At 41.5% G+C, this 24,711-nt stretch overlaps 1 protein-coding gene across 3 annotated transcripts in view; it reads right to left on the bottom strand.

Annotated features, from left to right (window-relative positions):
* LOC138309371 (solute carrier organic anion transporter family member 4C1-like) overlaps window positions 1-24,711 on the bottom strand; it is a 66,577-nt gene that overhangs the window by 18,119 nt on the left and 23,747 nt on the right. The window contains exons 1-5 of one of the 3 annotated variants that reach the window (XM_069250551.1): window positions 18,981-19,264; window positions 3,032-3,398; window positions 2,480-2,755; window positions 1,878-2,045; window positions 1,264-1,366 (exon numbers count right to left, since the gene is read on the bottom strand). In XM_069250551.1, coding sequence (XP_069106652.1) covers window positions 1,264-1,366; window positions 1,878-2,045; window positions 2,480-2,755; window positions 3,032-3,398; window positions 18,981-18,992 — 926 coding nt within the window. In that variant the 5' untranslated portion in view covers window positions 18,993-19,264. Of the gene's footprint in view, window positions 1-1,263; window positions 1,367-1,877; window positions 2,046-2,479; window positions 2,756-3,031; window positions 3,399-15,200; window positions 15,361-18,980; window positions 19,265-24,711 lie in introns of those variants that run through there. The other 2 variants (XM_069250550.1, XM_069250552.1) reach the window with 2 other exon arrangements.

Raw genomic sequence — 24,711 nt, 5'->3', positions numbered from 1 at the left:
GGTTATCAACTTCAGCTGTATGCTAATTAACAAATGTATATCATTTCGTTATTAAAGAACGTCTAAACCAGATCAAAAATGCTGCCTGTTTTCTTATATCAATGTTACTCAATCTACTAGCACTATATCCCTGTGTTTTGGAAGGGCAGCTGTTTCTGATATTATATAAATCTCCCTTGTCTAATATCAAATATCCGTGTGTTTAGACTGCATGGCAGCTGTGTGCGATATTATATATCACTGCTGTCTAATATAAAATGTCAAAGACCTTTTCACAGAATATTTTTAGTTCCTAAAGGGATATCTTAGACGACAGTTAAACCAATTAGGATACTGAAACCAAATTATTCTGAGCGGGATTGCTGAGCATGCAGACTGAGGAAAAAACAGGAGATAAGTGAAATAGTCAGCACGATTTTATCACAAAATGCAATGTTTCCCTTTGCATTAAATGTTGATACCGTATGTATACCACATGATTCTGTTCTCGGCAATCGATTCTCAGTCGTGATTGTCACCTGGGGTGACCTGCTTTCCTATACCCGATGTCATCAATAGACCATCCCCGTTACTCCAGGGGTTATTATCACTAACGTTGTATCCACCCCTAGTAAAACTAGGGGGGCAATTCAGGAGAAAAAATCTGACCAATTACAGGCCTACAAAGACTTCCTTTGAAGACAACACAGAGAGTTACACCGTCAACCATAGTGAACCGTTTTACAATTCTTTGTTTAGATCACAGGACTAAATTAGCTGTTCTTTCCTGTTGCATTCAGTGTTACTATGAGAGAGTCCACGGGTTGACATAACAACAGTAATAGTAACCCCTGGAGTATCGAGGATGTCGATAGACAGGTCAAACTCTTCTTCAATGTGGTCCCATGTGTATTTCTAAATGCGCCTATTTCTCTCTGTTTCGTCTATTTTGAATCTAAATTTTGGCTTCAGAATAAAATATTTATCACAATTATTGGTGTTACGTATGAGGCATTCAAAAACTGCTGTAACATGGTAACTAGATAGTATTATACCAATTATGGGCGTTCTCAATAAGAAATGATACATTAATGACAAAGGCGAAAGCTTAACTCAAAGTAGTGGCAAAGAAGACCTTTAGATAACTCTGTGGTGTGATGGTAGTAATATGATTCCAAAAGGTGCAAGAATATTTACCTGGCAGCATGCATTGATAAACGTCATAATCAAATAACAGCGTGCACAAAAGGTGACAGAACCAAGGATAAGGTAGCGTGAGGTTACCTGTTACCTGTCGGCTCATTAAAGTCCACGTAAACATTCAGCATCTGACCTCCAAAGATGTACCCGAGGGCGGGGCCGAAGGTGGCGAAGGCGTAGAAGATACCTGTAAAAGTGATCATTAATTTTATTGTGCTTTAAACATCTATAGTCATTCAAGCAGTGCTCGGATTGGTGACTGATAAAAACTATGGATTCCCAACAAAAGAGAAAATATGCAAAGTTCAAACGGATCGACACCTTACTGTAGACTGGTAACCAGACCCTATCTAGCAGGTTAGACTTTCCTAAAAGAGTGTCTTCACTAGATTATCTCCCCCCTAGTTTGAAACTTAGAATCAGTAAAAACAATCAAGTCAAAGTTTAAAGATTTTTACAATATTCTAGAGAATGGCGGCCAGTCTAACCTTTCTTTAGAAGGTCAGATTCGACAGCTGTCAGACACCCTCATGATTAGTGCCAGGATTAAATTGTTGGCCCCGCTCACAGACGGAATGTCATATATGTCACTCAAGCATAAAATAAAGCTACATGTGAATACTTTCATTAAAATACATTGTGATATTTCAAAATCTTAAATTTATTAATGATTTTTTTTTTTTAATTTTATTTCTTACCTATATACAGTGGAGATGATGAGGCCGGCACACTATCGTCCATGAGAGACACGCCCACAATGTAGAGAGTAGTTCCGCCCACTCCATGTAAGGCCTGGCCCAGCAGGAACACGTACAGGTAATGTTGTAAACTTTCGTCTGCACTACACGTGTCAGCATCTAACTCCTCTGTCAACACAAAAATAGGAGCGATGTCTTAATACAAAAAAGAACACATATCTTAAAACAAAATAGTAGGGATGTCATACAACAAAAACACAAATAGTAGGAATATCTTAAAACAAAACACAAAGAATGCCATTTTAAGCAAACCTGCTTCAATCATCTTTTTTAATGTGTTTTAATTAACATTCAATTGTGTTTTCTAATTTTTTTTTCATCCGCAGCAATTAATACTCAATTATTGTATAACCAAAGCTGAACTAGCCATCAACATTGTCGATTCAATTCCTATCTACTCTAACCGCTTCATATAATTGGTAACTAACCCAATGCTCACCATCTGGTAACAAGCATTACAGTACATACTTGAATGGTTTAACTTGAGATTTCAATGATTGATTGTGAAGGTCAAGGTCATCCCTTGGGTAAATCTCACTCACCACTGCAAGTTCCCCGGATGTTTTCGCCCCACAGATACAGCCCATTGGTAAAGTGTGGTAAGGTCATTACAAACGAACCAATCGCCATGCTCCCGGCGGCTAAGGAGAGAAACTTGGGTTTGTGGCGTCCGGAGCCGAAATAGCTGATGATTAGTCCGACTATAGCCGCGGAAACATCGTAGGCACTAGAAATACTGCCGACCTTTGAACTCGGCAGACCAAATCGTCGCTCTATACTGGTGGTATTTACATTATTTATGCCATTGACGACAAATCCTGAAAGGGAAGCAAAAACGATTTAAAATAGGAACATTGCATATCTGGAACTGATATGTTGTAATCACAAATGAAAAGTGCTGCTTATACAAGCGACAAAACGCTTTGTATGGCAAAATGGATTGGCTTTCGGAATAAAGTGTAAGAATAAATCTGCGCAAAATTACAAATATATTCTTATGTACATATCGTATGACAATGATAACTAATGGTGTGTGTCTAGGAGTGAAACTACAGAGAGGTTATTTAAAGAGGTTATTTGTTTTGGCGACATACCTTGAATGAAGGCGAAGAAAGAGAGAAAAGCTAGTAGACATTTCGGGTTATTGAATCGCTGTAGCACATCCGGTTTATAGGGTCCAAATCCACATCGAACTTCCGGATCTTCCAAAGAAATCGAGCGACTCACTTCCGGTTTACGGGTGGTTTTCACAGAATTGTTTTTCGCTTCATAACTTGGTGCCCCATTGTGTTCCCAAGGGTCCGAGTCCGTTTCAGATATTCGCCTGTCATTTTTCTCCATCTCAGCAATAGGTGCCGCCTCGTAGAAGACGTCGTCGGCGAAGTCAGTTCCGGTCAACGTCAATGGTTGCAGTTCGTCGACGTCATTTGCGTCTTTTTGCGACGTCCGACTGGCTTTCTTCTGAAAAATAAAATCACGAATTCGTAAATTATGGCGTCATTACACTATAAGTCAACAATTCTCGTATCCACAATGTGTTTCGATGTCCTTGCTTTGTAAGTAGTTGTTCTGATTTTATAGCGACTAAAAATGCTTTCGTCAGAAACATTTGACATTGGAATGTATTTCAGCACCTTTATCGACCAAACTGGGTTTATAAAATGTCAGCAGAATTTGTGATATTTAACACGTCAAAACAAGTCAGCATCCCCAACATACAAACAGTCACAGCAGGGACCCGGGAGATTTTACTTCTATTAATATAGCGTATCTAGATAAGCGAAAGGCTTGACCTTTAGATATGTGTTAAGGGTATCATCAGGAACAAAACATCAAATCATCGAAACAAACAACTTCCCATCATTGTGAAATACCCAGTCCTTGTCCAAGGCTCAAGTTCATGAACATTCCCGAAAAAAGAAACCCTTCACTTGAAATTCCCAATATGAAAGCATTAAAGAAGAAACATTCTGAAGGTAAGGAGCCTTCCTTAAAATCTGTACAGCTCTCCTGTGGAGAATTTTAAGTTAAAGGATAATTTAAATTTAAGAAATGTTTGTGAAACTGGGGCATGATAATTATGGTACATGTATAAAAGGATAGGAGTATGTTCATGTTGCATTATTATTGGAGATTTTTAACAGTAAGAGATAACTTCATTGGAATGAATATCTATATTACAATAAAAAGGCTTTCATTTCAATTTTCCAATAAAACATGTATGGTTTTTGCATTTCTATTAAGCACCATCCGTGGATATTATCAGCTAAATAGTCTCCTTGTGATATTGTGGTACATTTGTGTTGTGTCTCCCTGTGATATTGTGATTTATTATATGTCTGGTGGTTTTTTTTATGTATTTTGATTTGTCGATACGCTTCTCAACCCCGAAATCGATACGTTTCTCAAAAGTATTCATTAACTGCGATATCAACCCCGAAATCGGCGGCGAAAAGCACGCGAGGTTACTGGACTCAGTCCAGATACCAGTCCAGCGAGTCCAGTAACCTGTGTCTAAAATTGATCGAGGTACACTCCCTTCAGATCTAAGATTTGACGTCATAATCACTTTTGACGTCGAGTTGTATCCAAATATAGCGTTATGGGAGTTTCCTAATTCAATGACGTCGGGATAATCTATTGTGACGTCATTATAGTCGGCAACATATATAGCGGAAGGCAGCAAGTTAAATACTGCGATCAACAGTGATCAACTGCGAACTTCAATTGATGGAAAACGTTCAAGAATGCCAGACGGGCTGCAGTTGATACAATATTCCGGTTCTACCAGTCTACACCGTAAGCAAGAAGCATTTTGATATTTACCATATACTTCATATAATTGCTTTTGTAAACAGAAAGTTTGAAAATATCATCTTGTTGTTTGTAGTCTTGTGATATTTTGGTATAATTGTATTGTGTTTCCTTGTGAAATTATAGTTTATTGGTGTTGTGTCTCCTTGTGATATTGTGGTATATTGGCGATGTGTCTCCTTGTGATATTGTGGTATATTGGTGTGGTCTCTCCTTGTGCAATTGTGTGATATTGGTTTTGTGTCTCCTTGTGATATTGTGGTATATTGGCGTTGTGTCTCCTTGTGATATCGTGGTATATTGGCGTTGTGTCTCCTTGAGGTATCATGGTATATTAGCGTTGTGTCTCCTTGTAATATTGTGGTATATTGGTGATGTGTCCCCTTGTGATATTGTATTATATTTGTGTTGTGTCTCCTTGTGATATCGTTGTATATTGGCGTTGTGTCTCCTCGAGGTATGATGGTATATTAGCGTTGTCTCCTTGTGATATTGTGGTATAATGGTGTTGTGTTCCCTTTTGATATTGTGGTATATTTGTGTTGTGTCTCCTTGTGACATTGTGGTATATTTGTGTTGTGTCTCCTTGTGATATTGTGGTATATTTGTGTTGTGTCTCCTTTTGACATTGTGGTATATTAGCGTTGTGTTTCCTTGTGATATTGTGGTATATCGGTGTTGTGTCTCCTTGTGATATTATGGTATATTGGTGTTGTGTCTTCTTGTGATATAATGGTGCTGTGTCTCCTTTTCATATTGTGGTATAATGGTGTTGTGTCTCCTTCTGACATTGTGGTATATTTGTGTTGTGTCTCCTTGTGACATTATGGTATATTTTTGTGTCTCCTTGTGCTATCGTGGTATATTTGTGTTGTGTCTCCTTGTGATATTGCGGTATATTTGTGTTGTGTCTCCTTGTGACATTGCCCGGTATATAGTGTTACCACACTGAAGCAACTCGTCCATTCACATATATCAGGTGTCCTAAACATTTTTCATCATATTGATCAATTCGCAATCATTGGGCATTTAATGTTTTACGTCATAGAATTACCAGTGATTACGTAATCTCTAAGTATCATCGTGAGTTACTTCGATTTCTAAAGAGATTAACTTTTCGACTTTTTACAAAACAGCTTTATTTGGCATCATCCTGCCGTAACCAAGTATAGCGTGGTAAAACCCGATGATGCATAGAAATTGTGTCATGATGCAATTCAATTTCCTATGAATTATCATCTTATTTCGGGTATATATATTATCATAATATCAATGAAGAAGAACGCTATAAGCTTAGACTTGCACAAGTCAGTAAACATCGCTATATGTGTTGTCGACTTTGAGACATTGCCACACACAAACAGACGCGTGTGTATGCGAGAAGAAAAATGCATTCACATGTTTATCACGTGTTCAGTTACACGTTCCTGGCACGCGCCTGAGTTTTTAGACAACAACAATAAATCGTCCTTGAAAGAAGGCCAAACAAATTAATATTCTGTTAAAGCCGTAGAGTTCCTTTTTACGATTAGTAAGCATTTTTATCAAAATTGCCCAATAGATAGATATTGTTTCGAGTATTTGCATCGAGTATTGGTCTATCATAGAACACGAAAATCCCAATATTCATTTCCTCAGTCTTATTATCTACTTTGTAAGCATAATTTTACACTGTTGGCAATGTTTACCACGATTTAAATGCGAACATAGACAGATATCTAATAAGTGTTTATTAACCTTTGAAACATATTTCGATTCTTGCTTGGTCTCTGATATGAAAGTAACAGTTCTAGGTAAATGATAGTTCCCAAAAGCACCTGGGAAACAGATTAGATATATATATTGGCCAACCCCGATGGCATTAGAAACTTTCAGACGTTCGGGGAGGAGTGTAGATATGGGCCGATATCAGCATTTGTCAGGTGTAACGTTAACATTGAGAGGTGTACATACAACAGGGTGTAATTTTACCGATTTTAAACCCTGGTCGATACTAACGGCAATATACCACTCCGTTAGAGAGATGTTCTCTTTAGCTTGATCGGTTGAGTGTCAGTGCCAGAGATCCTGAGTTCGATCCCTGACGGTGACAGTGGGTGCACATGTGTTAAAATGAAATTATTCGCTTTGTGAAATTTTAATCTTGGCCTCAAAACGTCTGAAATATGTGAAAGCCTGAAAGGTGTGATCAATCCAAAGGTACTATCTATGAGTGTTATATTCACTATTTTTTTATTCCTTGTAATGGAAAACAAATGTCCCTTTCCCTACCTAAAATAATTTGGAATATTCATTATAAAACTAACACAATGAAAAATCTTTAAACTTTTTGAATGATAGAAAAGCTTCGTCAATATTTTCGTGACAAAATTAACATATCAGTCTTTTCAGATATAAAGACGACATGGAGAACTGTCACCAGATATCCCGATACTTTTAATTCGAGGAAGTGTTTAAAAGTGTTTAACATCGATTTAGTTACCATCCTAAAACACGTCCGTTCGGATTGTCCTTCTTCCTTGTTCGGAATTGCTTAAATGTCACTGTTATTTCCCAATCTAATTAACGCATCTCTGTATGCGTTATAGTGTATTATTCCTTGTCACAGTGTGCCACATTCCTTGTTTAACATCACCTAATTCGTGAAGATTCCATGACAACCAGACCATAATTATTTGCACAAATAACCTAAATTCAAATTCTGAAAAGAAGACTTTAAAACGATCTCTACCCAGTGTTGTCGTTCGCGTTACACTTGGAACTTTGCAATACAGGGGGTTTCAATATCAGGCGGTACCCAGTACTTTTTGCCGGTTAAACCTGGCTGTGGTACCGCCTGATTTGGTCTAAATTATATTAGATAGCATACAGATGGTATAGAAAAGTACCTCCTGAAATTGCAATTGTACCGCCTCTCCTGAAAAATAATGAAAACCCTATTTAAATAATAAAATAATAAATAAATACATTTAATCAAATATTAATTTTCATAACGCAGGTCGTCTTATGTTTCCCGCCGTAGTCTTCTTTACAGCGCGTAAATTGATTATCACTGCGCCATAGACACCTAAGGATTATTTATATATATATATAACTTAGTTGCATATTTTTCTATTGAATTTTACTTTAGGCTCCAAAAACGGAAGAAAACGTTCTGTCGACACCAAGATAGATCCAATATAATTGTAAACGCTAACTTATATATTACCAGTCCCTGTGATAAAGACTCTCATCCGTAACATCCAACTTCCATCCCTTCCTGTCCTACCCTCGGACTACCACATTCACTGGTGAACCCCTTCCCCTAATATATATATATATATACACACACAACCTTATCCCACCCTACCTCCTAGCCCCCATCCTCATACTCCAAGGGTTACTATCAATGACGTGGGTATAACCTAGTAACCCCTGGAGTATGAGGATGCCCAGCCCCACCACCAAACACAAAACATAGGCTCTTTCACACAACCCCATCCATACATAACACATCCCCCAACTCCACCCAAATACATACGCACACAACAACCTTTACCCGCATATAACTCTCCCAAGCCCTTACACAGACATAAACACACAACACCCTTTCATTCCCTACCTAACACCCATACCCCCTCAACACACAAATATACAGAGACATAAACACACATCCCCTCCCCCTATCTAACCACCCCACCCCTACCTCACCCCTCCCCAACAAACATAAATCATTCCCTCCACCCCCTTACCTCCCCACCCCCATCAAACACCCAGACATAAACACATTACATTCCCTCCCCCTCCACCCCTATACCTCCCCACCCCCATCAAACACACAGACAGACATAGACACACTACATCCCCTCCCCCTTCATCCCTATACCTTCCCATCCCCATCAAACACACAGACAGACATAAACACACAACATCCCCTCCCCCTCCACCCCTATACCTTCCCATCCCCATCAAACACACAGACAGACATAAACACACTACGTCCCCTCCTCCTCCACCCCTATACCTCCCCATCCCCATCAAACACACAGACAGACATAAACACACTACACCCCCCTCCCCCTCCACCCCTATACCTCCCCATCCCCATCAAACACACAGACAGACATAAACACACTACATCCCCTCCCCCTCCACCCCTATACCTCCCCACCCCCATCAAACACACAGACAGACATAGACACACTACATCCCCTCCCCCTCCATCCCTATACCTTCCCACCCCCATCAAACACACAGACAGACATAAACACACTACATCCCCTCCCCCTCCACCCCTATACCTCCCCACCCCCATCAAACACACAGACAGACATAGACACACTACATCCCCTCCCCCTCCACCCCTATACCTCCCACTCCCCATCAAACACACAGACAGACATAGACACACTACATCCCCTCCCCCTCCATCCCTATACCTTCCTATCCCCATCAAACACACAGACAGACATAAACACACTACATCCCCTCCCCCTCCACCCCTATACCTCCCCACCCCCATCAAACACACAGACAGACATAGACACACTACATCCCCTCCCCCTCCATCCCTATACCTCCCCATCCCCATCAAACACACAGACAGACATAAACACACTACGTCCCCTCCTCCTCCACCCCTATACCTCCCCACACCCATTAAACACACAGACAGATATAAACACACTACATCCCCTCCCCCTCCAACCCTATACCTCCCCATCCCCATCAAACACACAGACAGACATAAAACACACTACATCCCCTCCCCCTCCACCTCTATACCTCCCCACCCCCATCAAACACACACGACAGACATAAACACACTACATCCCCTCCCCCTCCACCCCTATACCTCCCCACCCCCATCAAACACACAGACAGACATAAACACACTACATCCCCTCCCCCTCCACCCCTATACCTCCCCACCCCCATCAAACACACAGACAGACATAAACACACAACATCCCCCCCTCCACCCCTAAACCTCCCCACCCCCATCAAACACACAGACAGATATAAACACACTACATCCCCTCCCCCTCCACCCCTATACCTCCCCACCCCCATCAAACACACAGACAGACATAAACACACTACATCCCCTCCCCCTCCACCTCTATACCTCCCCACCCCCATCAAACACACAGACAGACATAAACACACAACATCCCCCCCTCCACCCCTAAACCTCCCCACCCCCATCAAACACACAGACAGTCATAAACACACAACATCCCCTCCCCCTCCACCCCTATACCTCCCCATCCCCATCAAACACATAAACAGACATAAACACACTACATCCCCTCCCCCTCCACCCCTATACCTCCCCACCCCATCAAACACACAGACAGACATAAACATACTACATCCCCTCCCCCCTCCACCCCTATACCTCCCCACCCCCATCAAACACACAGACAGATATAAACACACTACATCCCCTCCCCCTCCACCCGTATACCTCCCCATCCCATCAAACACACAGACAGACATAAACACACTACATCCCCTCCCCCTCCACCCCTATACCTCCCCACCCCATCAAACACACAGACAGACATAGACACACTACATCCCCTCCCCCTCCACCCCTATACCTCCCCACCCCCATCAAACACACAGACAGATATAAACACACTACATCCCCTCCCCCTCCACCCCTATACCTCCCCATCCCATCAAACACACAGACAGACATAAACACACTACATCCCCTCCCCCTCCACCCCTATACCTCCCCATCCCCATCAAACACACAGACAGACATAGACACACTACATCCCCTCCCCCTCCACCCCTATGCCTCCCCATCCCCATCAAACACACAGACAGACATAAACACACTACATCCCCTCCCCCTCCACCCCTATGCCTCCCCATCCCCATCAAACACACAGACAGACATAAACACACTACGTCCCCTCCTCCTCCACCCCTATACCTCCCCACCCCCATCAAACACACAGACAGACATAAACACACTACATCCCCTCCCCCTCCATCCCTATACCTCCCCACCCCATCAAACACACAGACAGACATAAACACACTACATCCCCCCCCCCTCCACCCCTATACCTCCCCATCCCCATCAAACACACAGACAGACATAAACACACTACATCCCCTCCCCCTCCACCCCTATACCTCCCCACCCCCATCAAACACACAGACAGACATAAACACACTACATCCCCTCCCCCTCCACCCCTATACCTCCCCACCCCCATCAAACACACAGACAGACATAAACACACTACATCCCCTCCCCCTCCACCCCTATACCTCCCCATCCCCATCAAACACACAGACAGACATAAACACACTACATCCCCTCCCCCTCCACCCCTATACCTCCCCACCCCCATCAAACACACAGACCGACATAAACACACTACATCCCCTCCCCCTCCACCCCTATACCTCCCCACCCCCATCAAACACATAAACAGACATAAACACACTACATCCCCTCCCCCTCCATCCCTATACCTCCCCATCCCCATCAAACACACAGACAGACATAAACACACTACATCCCCTCCCCCCTCCATCCCTATACCTCCCCACCCCCATCAAACACACAAACAGACATAAACACACTACATCCCCTCCCCCTCCATCCCTATAACCTCCCCACCCATCAAACACACAGACAGACATAACACACACTACATCCCCTCCCCCTCCACCCCTATACCTCCCCATCCCCATCAAACACACAGACAGACATAAACACACTACATCCCCTCTCCCTCCATCCCTATACCTTCCCTCCCCATCAAACACACAGACAGACATAAACACACTACATCCCCTCCCCCTCCACCCCTATACCTCCCCACCCCCATCAAACACACAGACAGACATAAACACACACTACATCCCCCTCCCCCTCCACCCCTATACCTCCCCACCCCCATCAAACACACAGACAGACATAAACACACTACATCCCCTCCCCCTCCACCCTATACCTCCCCACCCCCATCAAACACACAGATAGACATAAACACACTACATCCCCTCCCCCTCCACCCCTATACCTCCCCACCCCCATCAAACACACAGACAGACATAAACACACTACATCCCCTCCCCCTCCACCCCTATACCTCCCCACCCCCATCAAACACACAGACAGACATAAACACACTACATCCCCTCCCCCTCCACCCCTATACCTCCCCACCCCCATCAAACACACAGACAGACATAAACACACTACATCCCCTCCCCCTCCACCCCTATACCTCCCCACCCCCATCAAACACACAGACAGACATAAACACACTACATCCCCTCCCCCTCCACCCCTATACCTCCCCACCCCCATCAAACACACAGACAGACATAAACACACTACATCCCCTCCCCCTCCACCCCTATACCTCCCCACCCCCATCAAACACACAGACAGACATAAACACACTACATCCCCTCCCCCTCCACCCCTATACCTCCCCACCCCCATCAAACACAACAGACAGACATAAACACACTACATCCCCTCCCCCCTCCACCCCTTATACCTCCCCACCCCCATCAAACACACAGACAGACATAAACACACTACATCCCCTCCCCCCTCCACCCTTATACCTCCCCACCCTCATCAAACACACAGACAGACATAAACACACTACATCCCCTCCCCCCACCCCTATACCTCCCCACCCTCATCAAACACACAGACAGACATAAACACACTACATCCCCTCCCCCTCACCCCTAAACCTCCCCATCCCCATCAAACACACAGACAGACATAAACACACTACATCCACTCCCCCTCTCACCCCTATACCTCCCCACCCCATCAAAACACACAGACAGACATAAACACACTACATCCCCTCCCCCTCCACCCCTATACCTCCCCACCCCCATCAAACACACAGACAGACATAAACACACACTACATCCCCTCCCCCTCCACCCCTATACCTCCCCACCCCCATCAAACACACAGACAGACATAAACACACACAAATCCCCTCCCCCTCCACCCCTATACCTCCCCATCCCCATCAAACACACAGACAGACATAAACACACTACATCCCCCCCCCCTCCACCCCTATACCTCCCCACCCCATCAAACACACAGACAGACATAAACACACTACATCCCCTCCCCCCTCCACCCCTATACCTCCCCACCCCATCAAACACACAGACAGACGACATAAACACACTACATCCCCTCCCCCCTCCACCCCTATACCTCCCCACCCCCATCAAACACACAGACAGACATAAACACACTACATCCCCTCCCCCTCCACCCCTATACCTCCCCCACCCCCATCAAACACACAGACAGACATAAACACACTACATCCCCTCCCCCTCCACCCCTATACCTCCCCACCCCCATCAAACACACAGACAGACATAAACACACTACATCCCCTCCCCCCCCACCCCTATACCTCCCCACCCCCATCAAACACACAGACAGACATAAACACACTACATCCCCTCCCCCTCCACCCCTATACCTCCCCACCCCACATCAAACACACAGACAGACATAAACACACTACATCCCTCCCCCCCTCCACCCCTATACCTCCCCACCCCCATCAAACACACAGACAGACATAAACACACTACATCCCCTCCCCCCTCCACCCCTATACCTCCCCACCCCCATCAAACACACAGACAGACTATAACACACACTACATCCCCTCCCCTCCATCCCTATACCTCCTCATCCCATCAAACACACAGACAGAAATAAACACACAACATCCCCCCCCCCCACCCTTATACCTCCCCATCCCCATCAAACACAGACAGACATAAACACACTTCATCCCCTCCCCCTCCAACCCTATATCTCCCCATCCCCATTAACATCCAGACAGACATAGACACACTACATCCCCTCCCCCTCCACCCCTATACCTCCCCACCCCCATCAAACACACAGACAGACATAAACACACTACATCCCCTCCCCCTCCATCCCTATACCTCCTCATCCCATCAAACACACAGACAGAAATAAACACACAACATCCCCTCCCCCTCCACCTTATACCTCCCCATCCCCATCAAACACACAGACAGACATAAACACACTTCATCCCCTCCCCCTCCAACCCTATATCTCCCCATCCCCATTAACATCCAGACAGACATAGACACACTACATCCCCTCCCCCTCCACCCCTATACCTCCCCACCCCCATCAAACACACAGACAGACATAAACACACTACATCCCCCTCCCCCTCCATCCCTATACCTCCTCATCCCATCAAACACACAGACAGAAATAAACACACAACATCCCCTCCCCTCCACCTTATACCTCCCCATCCCCATCAAACACACAGACAGACATAAACACACTTCATCCCCTCCCCCTCCAACCCTATATCTCCCCATCCCCATTAACAACCAGACAGACATAGACACACTACATCCCCTCCCCCTCCACCCCTTTACCTCCCCACCCCCATCAAACACACAGACAGACATAAACACACTACATCCCCTCCCCCTCCATCCCTATACCTCCCCATCCCCATCAAACAGGCAGACAAACATAAACACACAACATCCCCTCCCCTCCACCTTATACCTCCCCATCCCCATCAAACAGGCAGACAAACATAAACACACTTCATCCCCTCCCCCTCCAACCCTATATCTCCCCATCCCCATTAACATCCAGACAGACATAGACACACTACATCCCCTCCCCTCCATCCCTATACCTCCTCATCCCATCAAACACACAGACAGACATAAACACACAACATCACCTCCCCCTCCACCCCTATACCTCCCCATCCCCATCAAACAGGCAGACAAACATAAACACACAACATCCCCTCCCCTCCACCTTATACCTCCCCATCCCCATCAAACAGGCAGACAAACATAAACACACTTCATCCCCTCCCCCTCCAACCCTATATCTCCCCATCCCCATTAAAAACACAGACAGACATAGACACACTACATCCCCTCCCCCTCCACCCCTTTACCTCCCCACCCCCATCAAACACACAGACAGACATAAACACACTACATCCCCTCCCCCTCCATCCCTATACCTCCCCATCCCATCAAACACACAGACAGAAATAAACACACAACATCCCCTCCCCTCCACCTTATACCTCCCCACCCCCATCAAACAGGCAGACAAACATAAACACACTACATCCCCTCCCCCTCCACCCCTATACCTCCCCACCCCCATCAGACACTCAGATAGACATAAACACACTACATCCCCTCCCCCTCCATCCCTATACCTCCCCATCCCCATCAAACAGGCAGACAAACATAAACACACTTCATCCCTTCCCCCTCCAACCCTATACCTCCCCATCCCCATTAAACATCCAGACAGACATAAACAGACATCCCGTCCCCACCCCTATATCTTCTCATCCCATCAAACATACATCACAAGCTGAGGTATGTTACCATTACCTTAAGGAAGTGCATGCCTTTGGTCAGCTTCCTCATGGTCGACATGTTTCTTCTCTTGATATAAAATCTTAATCCCAAAGTTAATCAACAAACATCACATCGGTACAATCACATGCCCAAACCGTACTCTAGATGTTCACCACCATATTGTACCACGGCTATCTATATCCGGAACCCCTTCCGATCTCTAATAAGCTTGAATACGAGCACTTGTATAATATTCCTAATACACAGTCAGTGAACTTGTAGGACACCATAGAGTCAAAAATCAGCAGAGCGAAAATTACTTTATTTTTAGTATTAAAAGTTTGAGTGAGGACCATTAAGCTATTTGGTCCTTATATTTTGCAGACATAATCCCTATGCAGCCATGATCATTTGAGGGCATTCAAAGTTCACGGGGTCAAGGAAAGTAGGAGTATTTGGAGACAAATCACCGACTTTGTTAAGTACGAACTTCGTAATTACCTTACTGCCTCGCATAGATTTTTATCTCAGAGGTGCAGCAGTTAGTGGTAAATTGTAAGTAAATTAGAGCGTTAGTCATGCAAAATGACATCTGGTATTACAATTCAGTAAAATCGCATACTTTTCAATGTAACGACCACCAGAAATGTATGACGATTGATTTTTTTTAAACGTGAAATTATTCGCTGTATATCTATCTAAAACTCCGCGAATACACTCAGGAGGGAATATATATGCACACGAACGAAAATGGATTTACTAAAAAGGCTTAGATTGGCCGGTTGCACTAAAAAGGCATAGTTGATTGCGGTTGATTGGTGACATTTTCTCTCTATATATATGGCACGGTATTAGATACATGTATATTTTTAAGGGCAGGTTTTCATGTTTATGCAGTGTGTTTTATAGGGCTATCTCATAAAAAGAGAGCATACTCCGCCCGGTCATTATACGGGCGAACCAGTCGTCCCACTCCATTTATACTGAGCGCTAAGCAGGAGAAGAAACGCCCACTTTTATATACTATGGTGTGTCTCGGCCAGGGCACATAACCCATGATGGTGAGCCTGTCTCAACGAATTGTCCCTGTATCGTATACCCATTTCACGCCTGTACACCTATATAATATCTTAGAGCCAAAAAAGGCTGTGATGCTTCATCAAACCTTATGGTTTTCAATAGATCACTGGAGATAAAAATAATATATCAAAATGATCTTCCAGTTCGGCCAATATAATCAGATTAAGATTGGATTAAGACAGGTTTTATCAAAACTCTATGGTGGCATATTTCTGCCATCGTGTTATTTTAGGTCAAGTTATGTAACGTAACTTTGCCGAGATAATTATGTCAACCAGTCGAGTTATACCATTACTTGTTGAGATATTTATGTCGGCAAGTCGACTTACAAAAAATGTACATCATGGAAAGTCGACTTATATCCTGGAAAATTGACTTACCTTATTACGACGAGATCCACGATAGTCTGTCGCGATAGTGTATCTCGATTTTCCAATATGAATATGTGGATTTGTCGTGTTAAAACTCATCTTACCGACATAAATATCTCAACAAGTCATGCTTTAACTCGACTTGCCGACATATATATCTTGTCAAAGTCGAGTTACCCTAAGTCGACCTAAACTAACTCGATGGCAGAAACTCCTTCACGTCTCACCACAGTTTCAATAGGTTAGAAGGGGAAATAACTCGAATTTAATAACATAATGCAACATAACGCCTTAATGATGCTCCACCGCCGACAGAGCATAAATGATATTAATCAATTGAACAATAATTGGTGTTTAATCGTGTATATATATATGTCTAATTAACACAAAGATTTAAAAAAATAATTTACTTCGCCTTTGGTGCATGTGCAATCAGTACTTCATTCCATATAGGATATAGCGTCACGGAATTTTTTCGGGATGCAATTTATTATATTTCATATTTTGAACTTGAAGTAAAATTAGAAGTTCAAATTTTTTAATGGTGGTAATGGTGTAAAGTTAGTAATTTTTGTAACTGAAGAAAAATACTAAATCGTCTGCTCCTGTTCTTAATAGTGAAAAATTACCATTTGTCAGCGGTGGAGCATCTTTAATAAAGTAATAAAATTCGATCATTACACAATCAACATCGTTGACTGAATAACGAATACCAAGTTAAATCGATATAATATCCCATATAACAATCACATATCAATAAATATAATTGTTTTCGCGTGTAACATGTTAAAGGTAGGTTTCGCCCAACCAAATAAATATTTTTTTGTGAAATGCGATAAGCAGAAGAAAAGATGTAAAAACATAATAAAATATCTCAATTTAATTTCTTTATGTGTTTGAGATTGAACAAATGTGTCTTGAATACAAAACTGAAGGAAATCCTTGATTTATTACGGTGTCCGTCAGACAAAATAATATGCAAATGAAGCTGCTATGGATTGCGTTGTCGAAGTTTGGCGCATGCGCATTGTCACGCACTAAAAGTAAACAGAATGGCTGAACGAAAGTGTGTGAGATGAAAAAAATATATCTGAATCGGCAACAAAGTGGAGGAAATTATAATGGATTCGGTAGCACCCTAGGATATCTATAGGGATTTAAATTCAGAGGTGGCATGTAGCAATAGAAGAAACAGAAGCCACATCTCGAGCGGAACTTGCCGGAATCTGTTGGGACTCGTGTAACGGCATTGCACGTGGTGAGTTAAATTTCAACACATAGGGCCTATGCCAGCGCACAAACAGCCGCAGACTTACTACATGTATATTTGGTGTACAAAGTTAGCGAGCGTATGTAAGTAACATGAAGTGTTTTAGATTATATGATGTGTATAAACAGTCCCTCGCACTTCGATTTGTTGTTGTTGTTTTTTAACTAAACATGCCGTGGCAAGACTGTCACTTCTATCTGACATTTTGTTGCACGCTTCCGTTTGTTGCTGCGGCCTCGTTTTGGAAAAAATACGTCATGTTCTATGTAAAGCTTGACTTCGCTCTATTTTTAGAGGAGTATTTTCCTGGTCAAGCTAGGCAACTGACCACCCATATTGTTTGCTGTATGCATTGAAAATGATCTGAAGATTATATCTATGTATAGGATAAATTTCAATTTCGTAGTCTTTATATTTCATTGGGCGAAACCTACCTTTAATGCCCCTTTTTATACGAGTTTGGTTTGGGTATTATGATTTAATTGTTTATGTGATTTATTCTGTTTATCAAATGTTCATTTTTTCACTATCATTATTTAGGAATCATGATAATAAAAACACGTATGATTTACGTTATATCCAAGATTTGTCAAGCTTTTTATACGTTTTTACAAAGAATTTCCCTTTTAAAATACATTTGCCGAAAAGGAAAATATGTCACGGTGAGAATTTCAGGCAATTGAACAAATACAGATTTCCATTCACTGCTAAATAAACCACACATGTACATGTAGTCGCCTTTCACTACCAGTCTGTGTTTCATATTTCATTTACACACGAGCTTAAAAATCTGGAACTATGCCGACAAACGCACGAGGAGCGAGAAAAAAGGGTTGTAAGCGGGCGAGAAAGAAGGGGGGTCATACAATGTAAATATATAACCACCCCCTCCCTGTATTGAGCTATAGAATAATTAACATTCAGAAGGGAAACATTGACTGATTACCGCCCCGTCTGATAAAATCTAACCTGTATGGCGATAAGCTAATATACATAGGCAAGGTGTATATTATATATACATATAAAATACTTTTATTTTTAACGTCACGAGAAGAGCACGTGTGTACAGACAAACTAAGGCTACATACTCACCGTTATCGACATTATTACAATCCAATAGCGGTTCCCGCGCGAGTTAATAAACGATCTGTGTATTCAAACACACCGACAGACCGACATATAGAATATATAATGGATTTCTGGTCAACGGTGACATGATGGCATCACGTCATGGTATTATAATCCCCACATATGGCGACGTCACATGGTTATTTTAACACTCCAGTCTCAACATTTGGCGGAACAAAACGTAAACAACTTTCCACTACGTGTGGACACAACGAGACTCCTCTGTATCTATTTCCGGTTTAGCTGCTATCTTCCAGATTTCAATCCTCTTATCGCCAGTGTCAACAACACACAGGAGTCAGTGACACGGTGATTTGCACTGTAGCTGTGCACTACACATGTGGTGACACATATTAAAAAAAGTTATGTCGTAAGGTAAGACTGGCATGTGTGGTACACGTGTGTGAAGTGTCTGTTGGTAAACATGTGTATGGGGGTAAGGGAGGCCTGGCCACACGTGCGTGTTGACGCAGTACTGAATTTCTGACATTGTGCGAGCCACGCTCAGTATGAAATCTGCCAGATTTCAAGAAAACAACACATCGCGCGAACATTCTAGCACTTTTAACGGTAAACAGGCGTTGATGTTTATAATTGCTGACTTATTATCTAGTATCAGGTCGCGATTGTAGTGATTCCTGTTACACCCTCCCCATTCTATCGTCATTCATCACAATGTAAAACTTGACTGAAATCAAAACTGATATCAAAACATTTTTGCTTCATAAAGCAACGACGATGATAATGACGAAGAGATAAATAAGATGAGATGATAATGACGATGATGAGGATTAGATGAGGATGATGACGATGTAATGGTTGTGGTGGTGGTAATAATGATGATGATTGATGATGATGATGATGATGATGATGACGATGGCGATAATGATGATGAGGATGATGAAGATGAGAATGAGGATGATGATGACGAAGACGACATTGTGACTAATTAAAAATTTAACGAATAATCGTGTCCATGGTTCCACCTAATGAGGATTAATTTGTTGCAAAGGAATCTCTGGGGAAGATGACAATTGACGACGACGACGATGGTGATGTGGGGATGATAATGATGTTGATGAGGATGAGGATGATGATGATTATGATAATGATGATGGTGATGATGATGATGATGATGATGATGATGATGATGATGAAAAATTATGATGATGATGTGATGATAATGATGTTGATGATGATGATATGATGATAATGATGTTGATGATGATGAGGATGATGATAATGATAACGATGATGATGATGATGATGATGTTGATGATAATGATGATGATGAGGATGATGATAATGATGATGAGGAGGAGGAGGATGAAGATAATGATGATGATGCTGGTGATGGTGATGATGATGATGATGATGATGATGATGATGATGATGATGATGGTATAATGATAATGATGACGATGATGTTGATGATGATAATGATGATAATGATAATGATGACGATGATGTTGATGATGATGATGGTGATGATGATGTTGATGGTGATGTTGATGATGATGATGATGATGATGATAATGATGAAAAATGATGATGATGATGATGATGATGTTGATGATGATGATGTTGATGGTGATGTTGATGATGATGATGATGATGATGATGATGAAAAATGATGATGATGATGATGATGATGATGATGATGATGATGATGATAATGATAATGATGATGATGATGAGGATGATGATGATGATGATAATGATGATGATGATAATGAAGGTGATGATGATGATGATGATTATGATGATGATGATGATTATGGTATGATGATAATGATGATGAAAATGATGATGATGATGATAAAAAATGATGATGATGATGATGATGATGATAAAAAATGATGATGATGATGATAAAAAATGATGATGATGATGATGATGATGATGATGATGATATGATGATAATGATGTTGATGATGATGAGGATGATGATAATGATAACGATGATGATGATGATGATGATGATGATGTTGATGATAATGATGATGAGGATGATGAGGAGGAGGAGGATGAAGATAATGATGGTGATGCTGGTGATGGTGATGATGATGATGATGATGATAATGGTATGATGATAATGATAATAATGACGATGATGTTGATGATGATGATGGTGATGATGATGATGATGGTATTATGATGATGATGGTGATTATGATGATGATGAGGATGATGGTGATGTTGATGATGATGATGATGATGATGATGATGATGATAATGATGAAAAATGATGATGATGATGATGATGATGATGATGATGATGATGATGATGATAATGATAATGATGATGATGATGAGGATGATGATAATGATGATAATGATGATGATGATAATGAAGGTGATGATGATGATGATGATTATGATGATGATGATGATTATGGTATGATGATAATGATGAAAATGAAATGATGATGATGATGATGATGATGATGATGATGATGATGATGATGATGATGATGATAAAAATGAGGATGATGATGATGATGATGATGATAAAAAATGATGATGATGATGATGATGATGATGATGATGATGATGATGATGATGATGATGATGAAAAATGATGATGATGATGATGATGATGATGATGATGATGATGATGATGATGATGATGATGATGATGATGATGATGATGATGATGATGATGATGATGATGATGATGATGATGATGATGATGATGATGATGATAATATGATGATGATGATGATGATGATAATGGTATGATGATGATGATGATGATGATGATGATGATATGATAATGATGATGATGATGATGATGATGATGATGATGATGATGATGATGATGATGATGATGATGATAATGATGATGAGGAGGAGGAGGAGGAACATAATTGAGTGAAACTGTCAAAACCGTTTATTCCCATCCTCGATATTCCAGGGGTTACTGTCACTGTCATTATATCCACCCCTGGACTATTCCATAGTTCACGTTCAAGTTCTTGATTATTATTTTTAAGCCATTTTGCTTATCAATTTAAACATACATACAAAAGCAAACACAAACTCACTCACCTATCTTCCCATCACATCGTAAAACTAAAGGTATTTCAACACACTGATCAACCACAGGCCAATACAAAGCCTTTCTTTGAAAATTACAGAGAGCGGCGCATAACTTCAAAGATGTATATTGTTACTCCATTGTTTTCACTACCACACTACTTGTTTTATATTCTGTTGCCGTACACCGATTCTTCAATTTTGCTATGACATGGTCCATAGTTATATATACTATATATTGTATACGACAGCAAGTGATAGTAACCCCTGGAATATCGAGGATGCACTAATCAAAGAAGAGATTTTATGACAAAAGCCTCCCATTTAGTAAACGAAAGTTATTGCAGTTTAACCTGTACGATTGTGTAAGCATGATAGAGTGACCTCCCTTATACTGCATATTGTAATCGTCATCTCGATATACGTCCTCTATGAGAACGGGGCTAGTCAGTATATTTGATCGATGAGAACCAAATTAAACATTATACAAGTGCAACATCTTAGTATTTTAACATGTTATTAATTACTCTTAATATCGGAATTCAATAAAAGTTTGCTTTGATATGTATAAATCGACTGCCATACAACTGATTGGTGTAGAAATATATTTTCTCGTGAGAGTTACACCATTTATCATTGTAAATACCTGCTTTCTCACCACTAACAATTGCGTGATTTCCTCGTGAGAGTTACTCCATTTATCATTATAAATACCTGCCTTTTCACCACTAATAATTACGTGATTTCCTCGTGAGAGTTGCTCCGTTTATCATTATATATATAAATACCTGCCTCCTCAGCGCTAATAATTACGTGATGTCCTCGTGAGAGTTACTCCATTTATCATTATAAATACCTGCCTCCTCGCCACTGACAATTACGTGATGTCCTCGTGAGAGTTGCTCCATTTAACATTATAAATACCTGCCTTTTCACCACTAATAATTACGTGATTTTCTCGTGAGAGTTACTCCATTTATCATTATAAATACCTGCCTCCTCGCCACTGACAATTACGTGATGTCCTCGTGAGAGTTACTCCATTTATCATTATGAATACCTGCCTCCTCGCCACTAATGATTACGTGATGTCCTCGTGAGAGTTACTCCATTTATCATTATAAATACCTGCCTCCTCGCCACTAATGATTACGTGATGTCCTCGTGAGAGTTACTCCATTTATCATTTTGAATACCTGCCTCCTCGCCACTAATGATTACGTGATGTCCTCGTGAGAGTTACTCCATTTATCATTATAAATACCTGCCTCCTCGCCACTAATGATTACGTGATTTCCTCGTGAGAGTTGCTCCATGTGTCATTATAAATATCTGCCTTCTCGCCACTGACAATTATGTGATGTCCTCGTGAGAGTTACTCCATTTATCATTATAAATACCTGCCTTCTCATCACTAATAATTACGAGATTTCCTCGTGAGAGTTTCTCCATTTATCATTATAAATACCTGCCTTTTCACCACTAATGATTGCGTGATTTCCTCGTGAGAGTTGCTCCGTTTATCTTTATATATATAAATACCCTTCCTCCTCGCCACTGATAATTACGTGATTTCCTCGTGAGAGTTGCTCCATTTATCATTATAAATACCTTCCTCCTTGCCACTGATAATTACGTGATTTCCTCGTGAGAGTTGCTCCATTTATCATTATAAATACCTGCCTTTTCACCACTAATGATTACGTGATTTCCTCGTGAGAGTTACTCCATTTATCATTATAAATACCTGCCTCCTCGCCACTGATAATTACGTGATTTCCTCGTGAGAGTTACTTCATTTATCATTATAAATACCTGCCTCCTCGCCACTGATAATTACGTGATTTCCTCGTGAGAGTTACTCCATTTATCATTATAAATACCTGCCTCCTCGCCACTGATAATTACGTGATTTCCTCGTGAGAGTTACTCCATTTATCATTATAAATACCTGCCTCCTCGCCACTGATAATTACGTGATTTTCTTGTGAGAGTTACTCCATCTCCATTTATCATTATAAATACCTGCCTTCTCACCACTAATAATTACGTGATTTCCTCGTGAGAGTTGCTCCATTTATCATTATAAATACCTTCCTCCTTGCCACTGATAATTACTTGATTTCCTCGTGAGAGTTGCTCCATTTATCATTATAAATACCTGCCTTTTCACCACTAATGATTACGTGATTTCCTCGTGAGAGTTGCTCCATTTATCATTATAAATACCTTCCTCCTTGCCACTGATAATTACGTGATTTCCTCGTGAGAGTTGCTCCATTTATCATTATATAAATACCTGCCTTTTCACCACTAATGATTACGTGATTTCCTCGTGAGAGTTACTCCATTTATCATTATAAATACCTTCCTCCTTGCCACTGATAATTACGTGATTTCCTCGTGAGAGTTGCTCCATTTATCATTATAAATACCTTCCTCCTTGCCACTGATAATTACGTGATTTCCTCGTGAGAGTTGCTCCATTTATCATTATAAATACCTGCCTTTTCACCACTAATGATTACGCGATTTCCTCGTGAGAGTTGCTCCATTTATCATTATAAATACCTTCCTCCTTGCCACTGATAATTACGTGATTTCCTCGTGAGAGTTGCTCCATTTATCATTATAAATACCTGCCTTTTCACCACTA

This window comes from Argopecten irradians, chromosome 15, assembly GCF_041381155.1.
Source record: "Argopecten irradians isolate NY chromosome 15, Ai_NY, whole genome shotgun sequence".
Lineage (NCBI taxonomy): Eukaryota > Metazoa > Mollusca > Bivalvia > Pectinida > Pectinidae > Argopecten > Argopecten irradians.
The sequence above is the reverse complement of the archived record's forward strand: the minus strand, read 5'-3'. Positions and strand labels throughout refer to the sequence as shown.